This window comes from Sardina pilchardus, chromosome 20 (genome assembly GCF_963854185.1).
Source record: "Sardina pilchardus chromosome 20, fSarPil1.1, whole genome shotgun sequence".
In the NCBI taxonomy this organism is placed as follows: Eukaryota; Metazoa; Chordata; class Actinopteri; order Clupeiformes; family Clupeidae; genus Sardina; species Sardina pilchardus.
In genome coordinates this window covers 3,482,294-3,504,967 of record NC_085013.1, presented here as the reverse complement: position 1 = coordinate 3,504,967, position 22,674 = coordinate 3,482,294, and the positions used below count along the sequence as shown (strand labels likewise).

The following is a 22,674-nucleotide window of genomic DNA, read 5'->3' as shown; positions in this document are numbered from 1 at the left end:
CGTCTCTATTCTACACTTCTCTCCTCCCCTCTAACTCTCCACTCCTCTCTTCTACACTCCTCTCCTCTCCGCTTTGCTCATCTCCTCTCTTCTATACGCCTCGTCTCTATTCTCCACTTCTCTCCTCCCCTCTCCTCTCCACTCCTCTCTTCTATGCTCCCTTCTCTCCTCTGCTCTCTCCCCCTCTTCTCATGTATAGGGCAGAACTCTCGTTTGTGATCATTTACAGTGTCTTTTTCAGCTTTTTCATACAGCTTTTTTTCTCTTTATTTTTTATTTAATTCATTAATTAATTTGGGTTTTTTTTGTTCTTTCTTTCTTTTCTCTTTTCATTTCGTCACATGAACTTAGTCGTTCCCCTCTTTCTTCTCTTCTTTCTCTCTCTTTTTGTCAATCAGTTTCATTTCATCTCATCCTCATCTTCCTCTTCTCTCACTCTCCCTAACCCCATTTCTACTTGTCCTTCATTTCCGTGTCTAACACTCCTCTTTTTCTCCCCATCTCTCTTTCTCTCCCTCTCTCCCCCTCTCCATCTTTGTGTGTCATGTCTCTCTCACACACTCCCAGGGCACCCTGAAACAACCTACATCTGTCTGAACCCCCCCCCCCCCCCCCTCTTTCTTAACAAGCTGAGCAAAAACCACCCCATCAGGAAATTCAATTACAGTAGCCGGTAGGTAGCGGGTCTAGAGCCGGGGACCCTATTTGCTTTTCAGCTTGTTAATGCAAAAAGACGGGCAGCCGTGATGGAGAGGTGGAAAGTGGAGGGGGGTTGAGGAGGGAGGAAAGGTGTTTTCTTCTCCACCTCTTTTCTCTCCTCTCCTCTCCGCTCCGCACCACAAAGAGGGAACGCAGAGTCAAGAGCGGAGGGGGTATGGGGGTGTGGGGGGGTGGGGTGTCGTCTTGGCGACGGGGCCGGCATCAGAAGTGTGTCACCGGGGCTGGGTTACGGGAGGCAGCGGCGGGTCGTGAGGCAGACGAGGCGGCGAAATTACCGACGGTAGGCAGGCAGAGCTCACCGGCGCCGAAGATGCAGGCAAACGAGCACCGGTCACAGGGGGTCAGCTTACACCTCTCTTCTGGGTCACTGAGCGCTGAATAACCACAAGCGCCATGGCGGGGATAAGGCACGGCCAGCGTTCTTTTAATCCAGCAGCTTCTTCTGCTGACTCGCTGTTGTTCATTCAGCACCTTGGTCAACTGTTGTTGTTTTTTAAAGGTGCTATACAAATAAATTGACATTGACATTGACATTGATAAGCCATTATCTCCATCAACATCTCAATCAATCAAATGTTTTTGGTTTTGAAAGTCTGTTTATTTATTTATTTTTAAATGTTGCTGCTATTACATCCCAACCCATACGTCTCCAGTGATATCAAGCTGATCGTCTTCATTTAAAAGGTGAAAGCACCATCCCTGTAGCCCCTCTCTCTCCTCTCTCTCCTCTCTCTCTCTCTCTCTCCTCTCTGCCTGTGTGTGTGTGTGTGTGTGTGTGTGTGTGTGTGTAGAAACGACTCCTTGTGTCTTCTGTCAGTTGTTGCTCACTTACCCACCTCAGCGAGCACATGTCCTCCAGGTGTTTCTTACGTGTATGTGTGTGATTGGGCTAATTGGTTCTGCGTCTCTGGTTTGACACACACACACACACACACACACATACACACACACACACACATACAGAGAGAGAGAGAGAAGCTAATTAGCTGGAACAGGATGAGGTGGGGGGCGGTGTAGGATCACATCTCCTCAGGACGCGGCGGCACCCAGAGGCGGTAGCCTGGATGCTGGAGCTCCCTGCCCGCTCCCCCCTCACCTCTCCTGGGCACGGCGCCGTGGGCTCCCCTAGCTGGAGAAATGGAGCGGAGTTTCTGGGTGTTGGAGTGGTAATGCGTTTCTATGTGAGGATGTTTAATGTGCCTGCGTGCGCTATGTAGACACATGAGAGGGAGGTGTATGTTTAGGGTGAGGGGTGGTTGTCTCTGTGTGGTTGCGTTTCAGTGAGTGCGTGTGTGTGTCTGTGCGTGTGTGAGTATCTGTGCGAGTGCACGTGTGTACGTGTGTCTATGTGTGTGTGTGCGTGCGCACGCGCCTGTGTGTGTGTGTGTGTGTGTGGGAGAGAGGGAAAGAGGCTCTCTCCAGGCCGTCTCACTTGCAGGGCCCCAGTCAGACACGGGGTGCCAGGCAGGAAGTGGCAGGCGGTGGGAGACAGGAAAAAGGCACATGACACATACGCTGGAGTCCACACACACACACACACACACACACACACACACACACACACACACACACTCTCACCAGCTCACACTTCAGCAAGTGTACGGCTCCTCACAGAGGTGTGTGTGTGTGTGTGTGTGTGTGTGTGTGTGTGTGTGTGTGTGTGTGTGTGTGTGTGTGTGTGTGTGTGTGTGTGTGTGTGTGTGTGTGTGTGTGTGTGTGTGTGTGTGTGTGTGTGTGTGTGTGTGTGTGTGTGTGTGTCCACTCCCAATAGAGCATGGAAGGAGAGACACGGTACGGAAGCCTGAAATCCACTCCTCTCTTCCTCAACCCAGCATGATCTTAACTCTTTTCTCCCCCCTTCCCTTCCCTCCCTTCCTCCCTCCCACCACAGCCCTTCTCTCTCCTTCTCCCCTCTTCTCCCTCCATCTCTCTCTCTCTCCCTCCCCCTCTGCCATTGCCTCTGTCTCTCTCTCTCCCTCTCTCTCCGTCTCTCTCTCTTTCTCTCTTCATCAAGGTCCTTCTCCAGGCCTGTCATTGAGCCTGTAGATCTGCTCCAGTGCTGCATTAATACAGCCGGCGTCCCGGCCCATATGCAACTTAATCCAATCCTCCCCATTTAGGGAATACCGTCGTTTTCAAGCCCATGTGCTCCTAAACCTAATGCAATCCACGCCCATTAACACAAAACCATCATTTTTCTTAACTGAATAAGGTAGACAGTAAGATGGCCATTGTTGCCCAATGTCATCTTATGTAAAAGCAATGACAGGGGTCGTAATAGAGTTTGTGTATTATGGAATGGAGGCTTCGAGTCCCTTGACTTTCCCATTCTTGAATTACAGACGAGAGTGGGATTGTTTTTCGTTTTATTGTTTTTTTTTTTCTGTTCCTAAATGAAAAAAAATGTCGTTTGTATGGATTACGGGAGTCCATGGTTTTTAAGCTGTCTGTAGAATGATTGTCTGTCATTGTTGAAGTGTTTGTGTTTATGTGATGATTTGTTTTACTGCACTGAACTCTCCACATTGAATTATAATGATGTCCCCATTTTGAGTCAACGTTTACCTTAACCGGTCGCCCTAGCTACGAGGAAAGAGCCCGTTACCTAGAAACCATTGTCCAGCATCACCTGGAGCCGACCACCTTTGAGGACTATGCAGCGCGTGTCTTTTGCCCGGCACCTAACCACCACCTCTCCTCCGAAGCAGGTAAGCCGGCCAGTCGCTTGACCCTCCCCCTCCCATCACCTTCAACCATTCAGCAAGCCTTGGCACCTGTCAATCATTCCTGGGGGCGGCAGCTTCTGCACACGTGACATGTTGGGGGTGCCTTGAGTTTCACTGGAAACATGGAGGTGAACATGAGGTCTGGATGCTTCCTCATGGTCAGCATGGGCACCACACACACACACACACACACACACACACACACACACACACACACACACACACACACACACACACCAAGAAGCCATCCCCACACACACACACCACTCTCTCGTGTCCAGACTGTGTCATTTCCATCACCGGCATTACTACCGCACCGTACATTTTAACACACTCTCCCTCTCACTTCCTCAAGCACACACACACACACACATTCTCTCTCTTTCTTTCTCTCTCTCAGTCTTTCATTCTTTTTGTCTTTTTCTCACTCTCCCTCTATTTCTCACCCACACACACTAATACCTTCTCCCTGTTTGCCCATCTGTAGAGACAGAGGCAGGTTTCTCACCTATGCTGGGTGGAAAGGTGTGAAGTGCTCTGGTTTTCACTGGTCTGGTGGCTACACACACACACACACACACACACACACACAGAAACATACAGGTATACTGAGACCTACTGCTTTACTTCAACGCCATCTTTTCTTTTTGGTAATCACATAGACGCCCGCACGCACGTATTCACACACACACACACACACACACACACACACACACACACACACACGCATGCACGCAGGAGATGTGGACAGGACTGTTAATGCTAAAATGTTCTTATTCCTTAATACAGCAACACTGTCATTTCCTGTCTCAAAATACATTCCTCTCTGTAATAGTTCAAATGAAGCACCGAGAAGAAATCATTTATTTAGTGCATAAAGATTACACCTCATTTGTTCACTAAAACACTGCTAGTCAGTGTTTCTGTATCTCATTTTTTTTATTATTGTTCAATCAGTTGGTGGAGGAAAAGAAATCATTTGATTTGGGATTGAAAAACACCAGCCACTGCAATGAGTGTCCATGCAAGTTGGGCCTGTTTTTCAGTCTCAAACGCTCCTTCGTTAATTGAGTTCTTCTCTTTTGTTAACACCAGTCCTCTATGAATTTTCTGCTCCTTCTAACACACCAAGTGATACATTTTTTTTCTTTTCTGTTTTTTTGTTTTGTTTTGTTTTGTCTGTGTGTGTGTGTGTGTGTTTTTCCATTTGATTTCATTTCACTTTTTGTTTGTTTTTTGTTTGTTTGTTTGTGTTTTGTTTTTTTCTTTATCTTATGTTTCCCCCCTTTAGATCCTAATCTATCACTTGTGTATATCTAAAGGTAAGATATAACCCTGGACATGGCCGTAAGAACTGAGGCTACCTCTCCTAGCCCTCCTCTTATCTTGCGCTTGTAACAAGGTTATGAGCTCTCTCTTATATCTCTCTCTCTCTCTCTCTCTCTCTCTCTCTCTCTCTCTCTCTCTCTCTCTCTCTCTCTCTCTCTCTCTCTCTCTCTCTCTCTCTCTCAGACTCGCTCTTTCTCCCTTTCTCTATCCCTCCCCTGTCCTCCACTGATGACATTCTGCCTTTTTTTCGTCCCCCTCTATCTCTGGTCCTGGAGAAGTCTGCATCCTTCATTAACTCATCTCCTGCATGCGATCTGGCTAACACATGCACTCACACATTTCCACTAACCTCAGTGCAAATGAATGCAACTGAATGTTGTGTGCGCGCGCACACACACACACACACACACACACACACACACACACACACACACACACATCCACCCAGTCACTCTGGTTGTTGTGTTCGCTTCCTCGCTCAACACACTCCACCCCTTCCGGCATGACCTACGTTGTACTGCCTCCTTCTCCGTGTCATGTGTGTACATCTTTGTTCCGTGTCACGATGAACATCCATCTGCTGGTCGGAAGGGAAGTTGCACAGGTCCGATCCCTCAAATGGCGACTCCAGACTCGGCCTGTTTTAGAGTTGATCTGTGTGTAAAGCAAGGCCTAGTGTGGGTTTTTACGTAGAGATAATGGCCGGGTTTCCCAGATTCGTGAAGAAGCTCTTAAGTGCTAAGAACGTCTTAGGAGTGCTCTAAGAACATTCTAAGAACGCTCCTAAGACGTTCTTAGCACTTAAGAGCTTCTTCAGGAATCTGGGAAACGCGGCCAATGTTAAGTATGCTGTACTGGCACACTGCCTCTTGTTTGGCGGGCGGCGCCAGTGACCGCTGGTGAGGTTTGGCCAAACATTAACGCACCTTTGACAAGGGATCTGGCCTTGATGTCTATAGCTAATCAACAAAGAGAAACAGGCTAGATACCGGTAAGTAAGGTCACACTTGCTGTGTCTGTGTGTGTGTGTGTGTGTGTGTGTGTGTGTGTGTGTGTGTGTGTGTGTGTGTGTGTGTGTGTGTGTGTGTGTGTGTGTGTGTGTGTGTGTGTGTGTGTGTGTGTGTGTGTTTCTGTCTCCAGAGTTTACTCTTACAAAGGAAGATGTGAACAGTTTGTTTGTATATACGGCATTTGTGTTTGTGCGTGCGTGCGTGTGTGTGTGCCATTTGCGCGTGTGTGTGCCATTTGCGTGTGTGTCTGTGTTTTGATGTGACTTGGTCCTGCTTTTTCTCTTGTGTGTGTGTGTTTTCTCTTCTCTGTGCACCAGCTGTTGTCTCCCTCTCGGCTTGTTCACTGCTCACGCCTCTTTATCTTTTTATCTCTTTTTATCTCTCCCTGTTTTTCCTTCCCTCCTCTCATCCGTTTTTCTTTGCATTCCTGTTTTCCCGGGCTCCTGTCCTCCCATCACGCTCCGCTCTGCTCCTCATCCTCCTTCTGCCCATCCTCCTCCTCTTTCCAACATTCCTTACTTCCCCCTTTCTTTGTCTTTCATCTTACCCCATCCTACTCCACCTCATACCTCCTGTCCTCTCCCCTCCCCAACTCTTCCTCCTCTTCTCTCCTCTCCTCTCCCCAACTCTTCCTCCTCCTCTTCTCTACCCCCCCTCTACTCGTCCTTTCTCCTTTGTCCTCCCCTCTTTTCTTCTCTTCTCTTCTCTGTGCCACTCCTGGCTTCCTCCTTTCCGTCTCTCCTCTGTGCTCTTCTCATCTCTTTTCTATATTCCTGTCCTTTTTGAATCTCTTCTCTTCTCTCGCTCCCCTCCTTTCCTTTCTTCTGCCTTCTGTTCCTCTCTTCCTCTCTCCTCTCTCCTCTCGTCTTCTCCTCCCTCTCTCCTTGTTTCCTCTCCTCTCTCCTCTATCTGTCGTTCCCCTCCACCCTCTCCCCCCCCCCCCCTCCACCACCCAAAGAGAGAAACGCTGTGGTGTTTCTCCTGCTCCCCAAACCTCCACTAGAAAACATTGGTCTCATCAAGGTAAAGGGCAAAGGCTTGAAAAGGAAGGTGTTTCACGCTAGCTGTGAATGGTATGCTCAAAACTCAGCCAACGGCAAAGTACTTTCTACTTTCTTCTACTTTCTCCTACTCTCTCTCTCTCTTTCTCTCTCTCTCTCTCTCTGTCTCTTCTCCCATTATTGGTCTGCTCTGTCCATCCTCCAGTTTAGTTGTATTCTTTTCTTTTTCTCCCCTCTGTTGGAATGACGTCCTCCTCTCGTCTCCCCGCCCCGTGATCCTCCATCTCTCAGATGGATTAGGTGTCACGTCTCTCTGTGTTGATTAGTGATGGCATCCTGTGGGATGAAGTTTTTATTATTTATTTATTTATTTAGATTTGTATTTATATTCTTGTCTTGTTTAACTGTGTGAAATTCACCCAGAATAATAACGATGCTGTGAATCGCGTGTCCCATCCCCTAAGGACGCGTGTCAAGCAGTCAATTTCTCTCAATGTTTGGAACAAAAAATTAATAAACTTCAATTAGCACCCATGTAACTGAGGACGGGTGCCATCATTTGGCCTCCAGAGTCTAATTGGAACAAAATGTCACGTTGACGCAGATACAAAGTGTTTCAGCTGATGAGCAAAAACAACCTCCTTTTTTTATTGGGAGTTTTTTTCCGAGTGAAATTCACACCGAGCCACAATTTCAGTCAAGGATGAAACGGATCCCTAAAGGCCTCATCCGTCTCACTCCTACTCTCTCTTTCCAAAACCATGACTCTTTTTAATGGCCTGTACAGCGAGCATTAATCTTACCCCTGTGGTCACCACCGTAGCACTAAAATGCATGTGCAGGCTGTCTGCGTGTAGAGACTTGACTATTGTCCCCTCCGGGCCCCCGTAGAACGATCAAAGTAGTGTTCTAACTCCTCCCTGACGACGACTAGTCAGTGGTCTCTCAGCCAGCCCCCAGTCTCTCACCAGTAGCCTCATGTCTCATGTTGATGATGCTGCTTGTGATGTCATGTTTTGTCTGTGTGTGGTATAAATGAGTGTGTGTGTGTGTGTGTGTGTGTGTGTGTGTGCGTGTGCGTGCATGGGGGGTGTCTTACTGTTCTTTTCTCCCATCCCTCCCCCCCCCCACCCATCTCCTCCCCCCCCAGGCTCATGCCACGAGACTCCGTCGGCCGAAAGCCCAGCAGCAATGGGGGCGGCGGCGGCGGCAGTGGCGGGCGACGGGAGCGACTCAGCCTCGCCAATGTCCCCTCGTACTAGCAAGAGCCGCATGTCCATGAAGCTGCGCCGCTCCTCCGGCTCGGCCAATAAGACTTGACCCCGACCCTGACACCGACCTCTGAACTTCGACCCCCCTCCACCTTCACCTCCACTGACCCCACCCACCCACTGCCCGCCGCCACAGCGCTCATCTGGATCTGGCCACTGCCCTCGTCACGTCACGTCAAGCCTCTCCTCTCTCGCACGTCGGTCTCCACGGAGACGACCTCTGACAGCAGGACATCGTTGTCAGTTTGTTTCTCCTCTTCATCTTTTCTTCTGGGGTTTTGACATCCTGGCCTTCCAAGATACCCCCCCTCCCCCACCCTCCCCCCCATACCAAACACCTACTTGCCTGTGATCTTTGTAGAGCTTGGACTAGTGCACCATGCCACAGCTATGCCACCTGGTAGGAAGCATATGAAAGCTTTCTGCTGCTACCTACACATCACACACACACACACACACACACACACACACACACACACACACACACACACACAGACGTGTATGCCCATGCCACGGATACTGCTGCACTGGAGGACTATGAACGAGGGGGAATGTGGGAGGACAGTGCCTAGACTCTGCTTGTGCCCATGCAAAAAAAGAAAAAAGAAAATAAATAAACAAGTAAACAAACATGCATAAATAAATAAATAAAAACACTTTTAAAACTCTTCAAGGAGACAGAGCACTGCAGCTCTGAGCTGCAGAACCACTGAAGAGGAGACGGAGCAAGGAGAGGAAAGAAACCCTTGGAAAGGAGGATTGGGACCTTTAGAGCACAGAGGTGTTCACGCCGCAGAGGGGGAGGCAAAAGGGAAAGAAAACGAGGTGACGAGACGACGTCTACTTTTGTCTTCATTCACGCCATTCCCTCGGTCACAGTTTGCCTGTTGTGCTTTGAGAACTCTTTTTTTTGACTCTTTCACCCTCTGCTGTAATTCCTGACGCGAGTAAGAGAAGAAGTGAAGTGCTCAGTGCAGACATAGCCATGATGCCAGCAAAGGTCAAAAAGAAATGGCAAAAAATATATATATATTAAATGAAACACAAGTTTCTTCTATGGTTACTGTTGTATCCACCATGGAACATGCTAGAAATCGTATGTATACTTATACATATATATATATATGTATATGTGTATTTGTACTGTAGAATTGAAGCCTGCTTTGTTTACAGTTTGCAGAGACGCTGGCCAATATTGGGCAGTAGAGCCTTCCTGTAAATTTGGCTGGAGAAAATTGTTATGCCCAGAAGTGTGTTTGTGGATAAGAAAAGAAAGCACTTCCTCCTGTTACATTTTATTTCATGTTTTGTTCTTTACCGCACCAGCTGTGGAGCTAATATTTTTATTTGAATTGTTTTCACTACTGTTCACAAATGGTTATGATCAAGATTGTTCAATCAGTTTTCACCTGATTTAGAATGTTACTGAAACATTGTTACTACAAAATCTATTTCAACCACAACACCACTTTTCACCAGTAACAGAACACGTGTATATATTATAAATATAAATATATACATATTTAATGTATGTGTATAGTGTATGAACAGTATCTGGTCTGTGTATATAGTTACCAATATTTAAATCAGCCAAAAATGAACAGAAACGCAAACTAACACGGAGCCGTTCAGAACATCTGTGGGGTGGTGATTTTTAGGGCGATTTTTAAGCGCTCAGAGGCAGCGATTGTCTGGTCTTGCTGCAACGCACTCTGTCGCTGAAGTTACTACCCTCTGCACTTTCCCTGTCTGCTGATTTAGGTCGCATTATCGGCGGCACCCATGAGGGTTAGGCTAGTTAATAGTCTGAAAATGCCATCGTTGAATTAAGGAGTGCTGCTGAAGGGAGCAGCGTCCCACCAATCTATGTGTGGAAAAAAATGACTATTTAGTGATGCCTGAATGACAGATTGGCCAAAGAGTTTTTACATAGCTACAACAGACTTTAACATAGCCAAAACGTAGCCTAACCTTTTTCTCCCCAATGTGATTTGCCCGGCAGGGAAAGCGTAGGGGGTCAACGCAAAGATTTTTTTTGTTTTGTTTTTTACCTGAGAACAATTACGCCCTGTCGCCAAATTACAGTACGTGTTCAGCCAACACTATATTCATTCGCATTTTTGTTTTTATAATGAACTTAGCATTGTTTTGATGCCCAGCCTATGTCTTCGCCGAGTTATAGTTGTTTTGACGGAGATGAAAGGGATTGCGCTAAAGACGGTATCAGGGTGATGCTGTTATGATAGGCTACTCCTATAACAGCAGTGACAGCTACTGGCATGTTTGCAGTCAACTCCATGCAAATCATACTCCGTTTTTGCTTTGTTGTCTCTCACTGAATAGGTCAGACTTACATTAGGTCAATCAATATGTTTATTCCCAGCATTGTTTTTGTCAGACAACGAACTGTGCGACATTTTAGGACTTGACAGAGAGGCCCAATTGAGACCTCACTGTGCTGAAACGCAACCTGCGTCTCTATACCCCCTTGCACGAGTGACTGAGACCGGTGCCTGTTGTAAAACTGAGGGCGAAACAGAAATGCCTTTGAAGGTTATGATGTACGTTACTACTGACCAAAGGCTGCATGACACCAGTACTAACTGCATGTGTTGACGTAACAGCTTCACAACACAAAACACGCACGCACACACACGCACATACGCCAGTCTGTAATATTGTCATACTTGTAGTATCTATACAGTAATGGTTATGAAAGACGGAGACACGGATGTGCAATTGGACATGAAAATAAAGGTGTTCATATCACAGACTTTAATAGTTGTGTCTGATTTCTTATTTTAATGACTATTTCTCTGGAGTAACTTGTCATAAAAATCGAATTTGTGGGCTAAATATGAACAGGTTTATGCATGACACTGTCATTTATTGATAAATTAATGTGCAAACATTCCCACGGTGATTTCTTGAAGTGAAATAGTTCAATGTCGATGCGGATCACTGTATATTGTGCGTCCCACGTTTTATTGACTGTATGTTGCAGTTTATCACAACAGTTGGCAATGCAATCATTTCTTGTACATATGAAAATATAAATATATAGCAAGTATACGTTTGTTACATTGAGGCCAAGATAATTTATAGGCATTTCTCGGCTTATAATCATATGGATGATGGTACATTTTTGTCACTATCACCGCTTTGCACATTCACAAGTAATGCGTATGAAAATACGTCTTTATAGATTATTTAGAAATAACAACTAGGCTACTGAACAACAAATTGAATTTCCATAGGAACTACGTATAAGTGGAGAATAGTCTATTCTTGTAATTGTTACATGTAACTGAAACTTAATTTTGCACCCATGCTAAAACTTAATTGGATTGTAAACAGTTTCTTGATTATATTAGCGTACCTCTTGGGGTCTAGTTTCCCAAACCCCTTGCGGATATTTGCACAGAAACTTGTTCTTAGAGTAAAGTGTCCAGTATACACTACATTTGACAGGATTACTTGACAGGTGATTATGGTACCGGTGCAAAATCATAATGTCATGAACAAGAGTTGAGTAAAACAAAGCCGAAAACGCTTGTTAAGTGATATAAAACGTTCAATTTACAATGTTGTATGATTGACTTAAATTGTTTTTTTCCGTGTCCATCAATTGTCTTTTGTAGATTTTGATGTCACCCACTCTCTGCTTTTGCTAGTTAGCAGCCGGGCCTCACAGCCATTTGCAGGAGCATGACCTGTCTACTCTCTGTGGGGTGAGACTTGTTGATATGCCTCGTCAGTCCGGGGGAGCTGAAAAACGTGGACGGACAGTGTTTACACGAGAAGATCTGCTGCTCGCCGTGCGTGAGGTCTGGTCTAACCAGCGCACTGGCGCTCTTCACCGGGTTCATGAACAGGTCCTCCCTCACGGCGTGCCACAGTCTGTGCTTGTCCCGGATCTCCAGAGAGGGGAAATGAGCTCCGCACAGGTGACAAGGGAAAGTGATCTGTTCGTTCAGGAATTGGCTGTACGGTGACGGCTTGATTGTCTCATGAGCCGCCAAGTGCTTCCTGAGGTATGCTTGTCTTCGAAACTTCTTGCCGCAGTAGCAACACTCGTACACCTCCTCTCCGCAGCCGGGGGACGGCAGGCACGAAGCGGCGGTGGGGTTCGCCGGATCAGCGCAGTGCAACAAGCTGTCACTCTCGGTGGTTCTGATGTGCAGGTCGAAGCATTTCTCAGGTGAGATGTATTGCGGTTGCAGCGACGGAGGGCTCTCCGGCACTGCCATGCGCATATCTTGCCCGTGTGCGCTGTCGGACGGTCGGTGGCACTGAGAGCTATCCAGCGAGATGTGGTGCTGATTGTTCACTCGCAGCTTACTGGCGTTTTCTTTTCCCTCCGCGGAGAGCTTGTCCAGCACCCGACCCTCCAGCGACGACTTTTTGCTACCTTGAGACTCGCCGCCGTTCACGATGCGAGGCTTGTGCCACCTGCGGTGCGAGGCCAAGTTGGCGGGACAGCTGAAAACTTTGTCGCACTCGGGACAGCGGTACTCGATGCGCACGATCCTTGAGCACTTGTGCTGTGCGAGTGAGAACGGGTCTGGATACTCCTCCTTGCAGAGTTGACAGATGAACTCGCCTAGCGGTTTCTTTCTTCCTCCAGCGGACGATGTGGGTTTGAATTCGGGACCCTCTTTCTTGATTTTTAGTCCTAGCACCGGTGAGGTGGTCACCTCGTCCTCGAAGTTGAGCTTCCTCATAACTTTGGGCTTCTTTGCCGGTGGCTTGCTTTTACGCTCGGCGTCAGCGCCGGTGCGTTTTAGACTCTGGTGGAATGAGGAGTACAGCTGAACCGGTGAGTCGAATTTCATCTCCCCGTGGGTCATGAGCAGCCGCTCGATGGACGACACGGGTGTGCTCATAGGGAACGACTCTGCTGTGGCCGGTGAGCTCAGGCATCTGTCAAAAAACGACTCCTTGAGCTCCGTGCTGACGGGTTTAACGGGACTGTAAGCAGCATCAGCCCGACCGGGCGACCCACTGGGCTCCGCGTCGCTTCTGTTTTGCTGTGACAGGTCTGTGATGTGCATCAGAAGTCCTACTTGTCTTGGACTCTCGGGCAGTTGGGCTTCCTCGGTTTCTGTCGGAACGCTTGTCCATGTCTCTTGGAGATCAGTTTGCGCCTCACTTGAGTGCGTAACCAAGACGCTTGTCTCTCCATCTGGAGTCGGTACCGGGAGGTGCGTTTTGGGTTCCTCGGTGGCCTCTTGGCGCGCTCTGTAAGATGCCGGAGAGCCCCGTTTACTCCTTTTCACCAGAAATCCACGCGGCATCCTCCCTTTCGCCTTGTGCGTCCTTCTAAGACAACTGTCAGAAACCGCAAGACGCGAAACTGTCACTTGCTACAGAACAGGTGCAGGCAGGAGACGCGGCCAAGTGGAGAAGGAGAGCACTGTCACGTCGATACGCATGGCTTGTTTTTTTATCTTCGAGGTCGCATTCTGCTTTTGTGAAGTCACCGTCAGTGTCAACGCACTGCCCAATCAGTGGCGATACTAAAGAGGGAGGGCCCGTGGCATTAATGAGGATATCCAGTTACAGATTGATTCCTAATGGACACCAGATTGCATTTTCTCACATCCGTATGATTATTGTCGGCGCTCGGTGGGTTGGAGGCTATACTTTTCCTTCACCGCCTTTTAGTGTCTTGAATGCTTGTTAAATCTAAGTGATGTGTGCTCCATATTAAATCATAGCACAATAACAGGCGCGGTTTTGGTAATGGCATTAAACCAATTTGTTAATTTGCTTGATTAAACTGTATATTACAGATCCTTCTAAAGAGAAATACCACGCTGCTCCTCAATTTAGGCTAATGTTTAAATTGCTGCATAACTATTACATAATGCACAATTACTACTTATTTTGTAGCTGATTGAGATATAACGTCAGATGTTCAAACTGCAATCATATGATAATTGACAAAGCTATAACATTGTCACCTTTATGAATATTCAATGATAAGTATGCAAAGGTATTAAATTACTTTAGACGTTAAGCGAAATAATGAAAGACTACAGCTAATTGGGCCAGCTCAGTGCATTAATATGAACACGCCTTAAGAAGAAAAAAAACTTCGCACCGTGTCGGCGAATAAATAAAACAGCATGTGGCTGTGTCCAAATAAATTGTTTAAACCAAATGCCTCCCATATTTAATAAAGAAATGTCTCCTAATGAGTAGAAGCACACAGACAGCGCGTCCACACAGGCCATTAATGAGAGCGAGCCTATGCACTCCGGTGCGCGGTCGTTAACCTTTCTCTGAATTCCGGCTTAAACGCTTCCTGTTGTTGCAAACAGAAAAAGACTATTAAGATGCAGGATTCTTTTTTGGCTCCGTGTTCCGTTGGCACGCCACATGATTTGGCACTGGGGGCGAGCCAGCAAGGGGCCCATTAATAAATCCATTCAATGCACTTTACCTGTTACCTGATATATGTATCTAGGATACAATCTGACGAACTTGTGTTTACCCTGTAATTAAGCCGTTTAATTTGTGCCAGCATCGCTGAGCACAACATTCAATCATCCTCAGAGCATGTCAGTTGCGTGACAGCAATTTCTGCATCCTAAATCTTACTTAGAGGAGACCCAAAGTAAGATAGGCCTAATGACACATTTAAATGGAATCCAAGGCTTATACTGAAGTGAACTCACTTAATTTAGGTTTTTAATATTCCAAGATATAAATCTAGCTAAGCAGAACATTTTGTAAATAGACGTTTTATTGTAGTCGTTAGGGGTGTGATGTTTGTTTTATTGCGGACAGATGCTCGAAACGTTATCTTGCTCAACAGCTAGATCTTTTATTACACTCGCAATCACATCTGTGCTCATGTATTGGCCTCAGATAAGAAAGATGCTATCAGTCGCAACAATGTAAATTGCCAAGCGGTTTTCACCGAGCCGGGGAACCCGAAGCATCCCGCCTGCATTCACTGGCTTTGTGGCATTAACGATGGGAAGATCTCCCCCTCCCTTTTCCAGTCGAGGGCATCACGCTATCTCCCGGCAGAAGGGGCAGCGATGCTCAGGGCAATGACAGGACAGCGTTGGGGGCCGTCCAATTCGCCAATAACCTGCCAGCGGGAACGGGTCTCACACACACACTCTCGCTCTCCCTCTCTCTTCATCCCGAAGCTGGGAGCGGTGATAAGGGATCGGAGTGCCTAATGTCTTTTCATTTTGGTGGAGGGGGAGGAGGCGATACGGCCGACCTCCCAGGACCACATTATGCTCGGCTGAGGTTAGCGGTTAGAGAGGGGCGTCCCGGTCCATTAATCAGAACAAATGGGCGTGAGAGTAGGGTTGGGGGGACGCTCTCCGGAAAAAAGGGTAACTACCTTGAGAATTAGACATTTGATGTCAAGCCGCCGTGGGAAATTCAACGAATCGCTTGAAAGCAGCCCACAGGACAGCAGCATCAAGCTGCATCTTATTTTAAACAGAAATCAATGGATGATATAGTCAACTCATAATGCAGGTCTAAACTTAAATCCAGTATCAATAATTTAAATTGACATAAGGGCAGACTAGACGGGATATTAAGTCTACCGGAACATTTTAAAACCTACTAATCAATAATATCTAACAATTCCACACAGTTATTTGTCAGTTAAATTTGTCTTGTAATTCGCGGCAGCCAAGGCAAGATTATTGTGTCCGCACATTTAGCCTAATTTATGTCCTTGACCTTCAGCACTTAAGCCAAATTGACTGGAGGATTATGATTGCTGAAGCGGAATGTCGTTTTTCTGTGTGCACGGACCCTCCCAAAAAGTCCCACAGACCTCTTTATTGATCTGCCATTCTTCAACTGTCTCAAAGTCTCAGCTCAAAACTGGCATCTCGCCCCGCGCCATGTGGCGAGGCGGCAACGCAGATGTAGGAATTCACTGTAATCGTTTACAACGGCAGGCAATTAGTCTCGTTGCTGATGCACTGGGTATTTATTTAATCGCCGTTGGAGGCCGGGGATGATTGAGCATTATATGATGATTAAGTGCGGTGCTGGACCCACGCTTGGCTTCACTGAGATCTTCAGCACCGCGGGACGCGGACAGCTCCAACTCCGGCTGTAGCCTCCGTGATCTGGCAGCATCGAGACCGGCAGGTTGTTTCATAATTAATTTTTAATCGTTCTTAATTAGCAGTGACGCCCACGGCCTGGACTTCTGAGGATACTCCATAACCTTACCCATTTCTACGAGGTCATTAGCCTACATTGCTAAGACATTTCTTCTTCATTTTTCTAGTGTGACCTTTTATTTCGCCCTCTAACTGCAAGTTTAGCAAAAGTTACCACAAGTTCCACAATGAAATCACTGCTAAAGTCATTGTTTCATTTCGTATGTGAATATTCATTTCAAACAACAATGTCTTGAGGGACTGTAGAGTTTAGGCTAGGCCTATCCATTTTTGAGTATTAATGGTCTCAATGGTCCATAATTTTTTCAGAAGATAAATTGCAACCTTAAAATGTAGGTATAACATAGAGCCAATTTAGTGATTACTGTTGTGGCAGCCGACAGGCATCAACATTCACTCAGTTCGAATGTAGGCTACTCTTGACATTTTATCGCCATCTACTGGTGACTAGAGTTAACTGCATTATTTGTCTTGGCCACTAGTGGGCGACATGTCAATCAGCCAGATGCATCGATGATGGCCTGCGCTCCAGTGGGGAATTCCGATCCCAATTGGACTCTTAGGCGGGCACATGATTGATGACTAATTTCAAGGCGTTGTAAAACCAGCCTTTAGTGTACATGGAAAGTTTTTTTTTCCCTCTTATCACTATACACGTATGACTGTATAGCCAACATGTAGGCATAAAGGTGCAGTAGCCTAGGCCTTTGTGGTGCAGTATGTAGATTCAATGCTAATTATCTAACATTGAGGTCAAAGTGTTCTTTTTTTCCCTGAGAATCTTTTACAGTACTTTTCAAACCTCATTCTGAAAATAGGTGACAGAATTGTGAGAGGGGAAAGTACATTCTTTGTCAGGCAAAGAATACAGAAATTATTTGGCTACGGTTGTCGGTCTATTCTTTAAAAATCCCACCTTGGCTTCAATGTCCTCTCCATAACATACCACGTGTCGTCTTAAATGACACACTTGGGGAAGAATATTGGATTAAATGATCATTTAAAAAGTCAAACTGGGAAGTTCTCAGAACAGGTGGCTTTATCCCAAAGGATATATTAGGCTGCATATATCGCACTATTCTTCAGTGAGATTAGCTACTATTTGAGTGACCTCCAGAACAATCCAATTATTTCACCTTTTCTGCTCATGCAAACTACATTGATTGCCATTATTGTTTTTGTCTCCAATATGCTGTTGTGTCCAGCCAATCTATCTATCTATCTCTATCTTCTAATTTTACACAGTTTTCAGGTTCTGCAGTTACATACATATGTAAAACTCCAAATGTAGTAGCCAAGGTACAACTCCATGACAGAAATCGTTAATGTTCCTTTGGTGTGGAAAGACAGAGGGTCAGTTCATCCCTTCATGACTGGAGGTGGTAGACAAAATGTGGGCAAATGTCCTGGGTGCTTAAATCACGTTAAATCGCATAACCATGATCATTTTGGCCATGTCATCCCTGATACACACACACACGCACACAGACACAACCTCCCGTAATTGTAATAATTTCAAATTATCTTTGTTATCCAAATTGTCTTTTGCCGAGGGCCTCCAAGTTGGTAAAACATAGCAAACGCACTATGCATGCACACACTGTGTCCTCACAAAATCTCACTCCAGCCCAGCACCCGAAGTTGGCAATCCTGGAACCTGACACCCTAAAACGGTTCGGTACAAATATATGTACCTTTACACCCCTAATATATATATATATATAACCCTCCACATGCCCCTCTTGGAAGCTACTGCCTTTGGGAGTTGCCAGTAGGCCTTATTGACTCCAGCAAAAACGACTACTTTGTGTGAAACCATGCTTAAATGTACTTGCCCGGGCAGCTCACACTGACCTTAAGATGACACATCATCTTCATTACATAACTTGCAACAGATTCACAACTTAATTGCCACCAAAAACAAACTCCACTTGTCACCACCACAACTGATCCGATAATTCACACATGCCTCTCATTGTGGTGGTAAATGCCAAAGGGGTTTTGTAGAGGCGTACAGTATAGGCATGTCTTCTGAGACTTAAAAAAAAGGGCTGCAACCTGCAACACCCAAGTTTTCAAGAGTAGACTACAAAGTCACTAACCCAGCCCACCTAGCACTCCGGGCAGACTGAGTTAAGCACCTGAAATATTTGAGGTCAATCTACATGTAGTGCACAGGCCTACGCATGCTGGGGGCCTGTTAGCAGTTGCATAGTAACGATCTACAGGAGATTCTGTGTTTTCCACTCAGCAGAGTGATCCTTGCACATTGTGCCAAAGTTTAGGGGACATTGCAGGTTATAACTTGGGGAATCTTGACAGACATTCATTTTACCACTTAGGAATTTTAGTGCTCCAGTTTATGGGAGAGCAATCTGGAAAGGAAAGTACAAATAATTTCATGACTGGAGAGTACCAAGTTACCATTAAGAGATAAAAGAGGACTGATCATTTGCATAAGATATTTCCTTGTTCAAATTGTTGCTTCAGCAGCTTTTGCTTTGCATTGTTTCATTTTTGCAGTGTACCGCCTATTGACTTTTGACTTGGAATGGAATGCAACACCCTATTACCATGTTTTATTTCCTGAACCCACAGATTAAACTATGATGATTATGTTTGTAATGAATGCTGTCTTACTTACTTGATTGCTTAAATGCTACTTCACTTCAATTAAAGGTAAATACAAATCTAAGAGCGTTCTGGTCAAAAAGTTCATAATTTAATGCTCCAACATTCACCTTTTGTTTAAAACCCCCTTTGCATTCATGGTTAAGTACATACAGAACTTAAAGTTCGGATCGAGGTGCTGAAGAGAAGCACTATTCCATGATCCTGTACTTACAAAACGCTGCCATTTCACAGGTGAAACCGGAAGGAAACCACATTCTTTACATTCTCTATCACAGACTGTAGAGACAAAGAGGGAGGGAGGTGGTGGTGTGTGTGTGTGTGTGTGGGGGGGGGGTGATTCATACGCAGGATTCCCCAATCTGCCCCCACACCTTTTACAGCTGAAGACACCGAGTCACGCACACGGCGCAGAAACTAGGCGAGGGGTGAGCTGGCACACTCTGGAATCTTTGGGAAATCCAGCAGGACGGGACGGCCACTGTACAAAGGTGATGATTCACTCACCTGACTCCCCCCCCCCCTCAACACACCCGTTTTGTGTGTGGCCTTTATGATAGTGGCATAATGACAGGGGTTTGTTTTACAGACCAAAGGTTGCCCTTTGAGGCGCAGAGATTTTTCTTTTTGCCCAGAAAGAAAAGGAAAAGAGGGGAAAAAAAATAGAAGTCAGGAAACGTATAATCAGGCCCAAACATAACAAAGTCGTCCACCAAGACAGGAATAGTCTCTCCAAACATGTCAGTTAAACTGACACAGATTTCCAAAAGCAGTGGCTGTTTTAGAGAATGTGGTGGTGGTTCAATCTGAACCAAAGGTGAAGGGGATAGGAGTGTGCTTGGAGCCAGCTTGTCTTGAGTCTGAGTCAACATGAGTCAGGGGTGTTTGTGAGTTTTTGAGGGAAAAAAAAAACCCAGCAAGCGAGTGCAATGGGCAGACATGTCCAGCCATGTACAGACCACATCTCAGGACAAGAACTATATAAATAGAGTCCACTGCATTAACTTGCGTCATGCTAAGCTTTCCCTATTATTCCCAGAGCTGTCCCGAAAACCACCTAATGGGACAATAACAATTATGGGAGTTCTCCCGTCTAAGGATGGTGGAAGGGTTTACGTTTCTGTATGGTCACGTATGGGGATTGCTGGAATTATAGGGATATCCCAGCAACTCAACCCTTGACCATTCCCCCTTCCCTGACATCAACAGGTGGTGTGTGTGTAGACACTCATATATGACTGTGTTTGGGACAGGAGGTGCTTTCTGATATGGTACGTCTAGCCATTCCCAGCCAACCTCATCTTCAACATTAGACATTTGAGTCATGACAGTGAGTTTATGCATCGGGTTCAGTGGAACATGGGATGTCTGTGAGCTGTCCGGAGTGCATCAGTCAGACTTTCTAAGAAACATAATGCAACCGTGAGATTGTGAAACCTGGCAAAATCTGGATTTTGGTAATAAACGCTGGCGTGTTTACATGACTCTCTCAGCAGGAGTACTGAGAGTAAACGGCTAAAGTGTCCGGGGATAGTGCCTGTCGGAATTGCAGGAATATGCTCTTTACATTATATAAAATCTGAGTGTTGACAGTATGCATAATAGCCAGTCTCTCTCTCTCTCTCTCTCTCTCTCTCTCATACACACACACACACACACACACACACACTAGTTACACTCCCGTGTCCAGTCTTCCCCTGTCAGTCCATCTCTGTGTGTCATGCAGCTCCGGCCACAGCTTGCGTGCCTTTGTTGTGTTTCCATCCACGGAGTACTCCATGTGCCGGACGGGGTGTATCTCAGGATGTCCCGGCCGCCTGACCACCCTGTCACACACGAGCTGCGGTTCACACAGACAAAACAAATCGAAGCAAAATCATCACTTCCTGTGCTCATTCCGCAAAAAACACACACACACCACCTGGCTCAATGCCATTCTACATGCCACTGGTGATGTCTCAAATTCAACCCGTTTGATGTGATGATAGACGTGCTTTAGGATTCACACCCCATTCTTCAAATAATTGATTTGTGTCAGATGTCCTGTCTGTACATGTTCAGCCTCAGGGATTGACGCAACAGATACATAGTTTTGATAAGTCCAGGACCAAACCCCTTCATCCAGAAGTTTATAAAAACTTCCCACATGTTTAATCCATTAAGTTTACTGAATGAACTATAAGCCAGCAAATAGTGGTATGGTATAATATGGTAAAGTATAATGTAGTATATTACACATTTTAACAAATGGCTTAAGAACATTCACATCATAGCTTACAAAACTTTCCTCAGACTTATTGTCTACTTGCTTTAAAAAAAAAAAAAAAAAAAGATTCATCAAAGATATCAGCTTGGGTTTTAGAAATGAGTTTTGGAAGGCACCAGGTGGATTTTTGTGTTATTACAACCTATAATTTTGGCACTAGCCTACGTATTTACAGTAGGAAACCCAGGCGTAGTTCTCCAGGGAGATCCCTTGCTCTTTCAGACACTGGAAAGGCCCCTCAGAGAGAGCAATGAAGCTTCTAGTTAAGATGGGGGATTCTGCCCAATAAAAAAACCTCTCCCATCACACACATACGCAGATGGCCATATTTACATTTGATTGTGTGGAGCCAAAAAAGTAAAGCTGTGACACAACTGGGCGGTTTGACGTAACAAGGCAAAGAAAGGAAATGCACTGGGCCACTGTGTGTGTATTGAGCGCCTGGTTACTGTTGCCAAGCAGTGGCTGTTTGAGGAAGAGCGCGGCGAAGAGGGTGCGTGCTGACAGTTGTGCAAACAGAAAGAGTCCAAGGAACAGAAAGCCCAGAGGGTTTCTTATGTGTAAATGCCAGGCTGGAGGATGATGGATCCAATGATTGACACACAAGTGGGGAAACCTGTATTACAGTACAGCATTTCTACTCACTGGAGTCTTTCAGTATCAACCATAGATCTGCATATGATTTTTATGTATTTAGTGCAATAAATAATATTTATTTAGCCAACATAGGCTACAAGGAAGTTGTATAATGCAGGTAAAAAATTCACATTTATGAGTCACAAAAAGTCAGCTCTGTGCAAGACAAGAGAAATTACTAAGTCCTACACCTCATAGCCTATTTCAGTCAATGGTACACTAGAAAGCATAGCAGTAAATTGGTGTCAGCAGGTAGGCCTACACTGCTTATAATAGCGCCAATGACTCCAATATACCACCTGCTTTCAGACCTGTGGTTTAGTGTCAAATGACAGCCACTTGTGGATCACAAAAATAATCATATTCTGAGTCAAGCAGTAGTAGCCTAGGCTATATTACTTTCCATAAAATAGTCTATATAGCAGCAACAAGTAGGAAGTGGAGTGAGTCATGCAGTGTAGGTTATTACTCACACTAGGAAATGCATTGCAACTGTGGATATATTAAATGCTCATAGGCTACTTAAAGCCAATGGTTGACGTTGTTCTAGATTATTGCAAATAACTGCTGCTGTTTAAAAAAATATGTACATAGAGCACAATAAGTTGCTAACATCAGCTTCTGCTGCAAAGCTAGATACAGGAAGCTTTTAGCAGTTGTTCAAAGCAACTTAGGTAAGTTTGCTGAAATGTTGGCTATTATAGTGTTTATCCGTGCGGTGCAAAACGACCCAACTTTCCTCTTTTTTGGTTTTCCAAACGCGGGTTTTCAGTTTTAATTTTCTTCGCTTGTTTCAGGGGAGAAATCCCCCCATATGTCCTGAATAAATTCCCTTCTGCTGTTGAGGCATCAGTCAAATGCATTTGGAAATCCCCCTCCTGAACCAGTGAAGCTCCGCCCACCTCAGATT

General features: G+C 45.6%; 2 protein-coding genes across 2 annotated transcripts in view; one reads left to right on the top strand and one right to left on the bottom strand.

The window, feature by feature from the left end:
* ralgapa1 (Ral GTPase activating protein catalytic subunit alpha 1) overlaps positions 1-10,828 on the top strand; it is a 97,218-nt gene extending 86,390 nt beyond the window's left edge. Inside the window, 2 exon segments of the mRNA XM_062523816.1 lie at positions 3,304-3,428; positions 7,937-10,828. Of these exon segments, the coding sequence (XP_062379800.1) occupies positions 3,304-3,428; positions 7,937-8,106 (295 nt within the window). The 3' untranslated portion in view covers positions 8,107-10,828.
* Positions 10,829-11,731: 903 nt separating this feature from the next.
* Positions 11,732-13,354, bottom strand: LOC134067947 (insulinoma-associated protein 2). The gene has a single exon (XM_062523436.1). The coding sequence runs from the start codon at positions 13,352-13,354 to the stop codon at positions 11,732-11,734; it is 1,623 nt and encodes a 540-aa protein (XP_062379420.1).
* Positions 13,355-22,674: the final 9,320 nt, after the last annotated feature.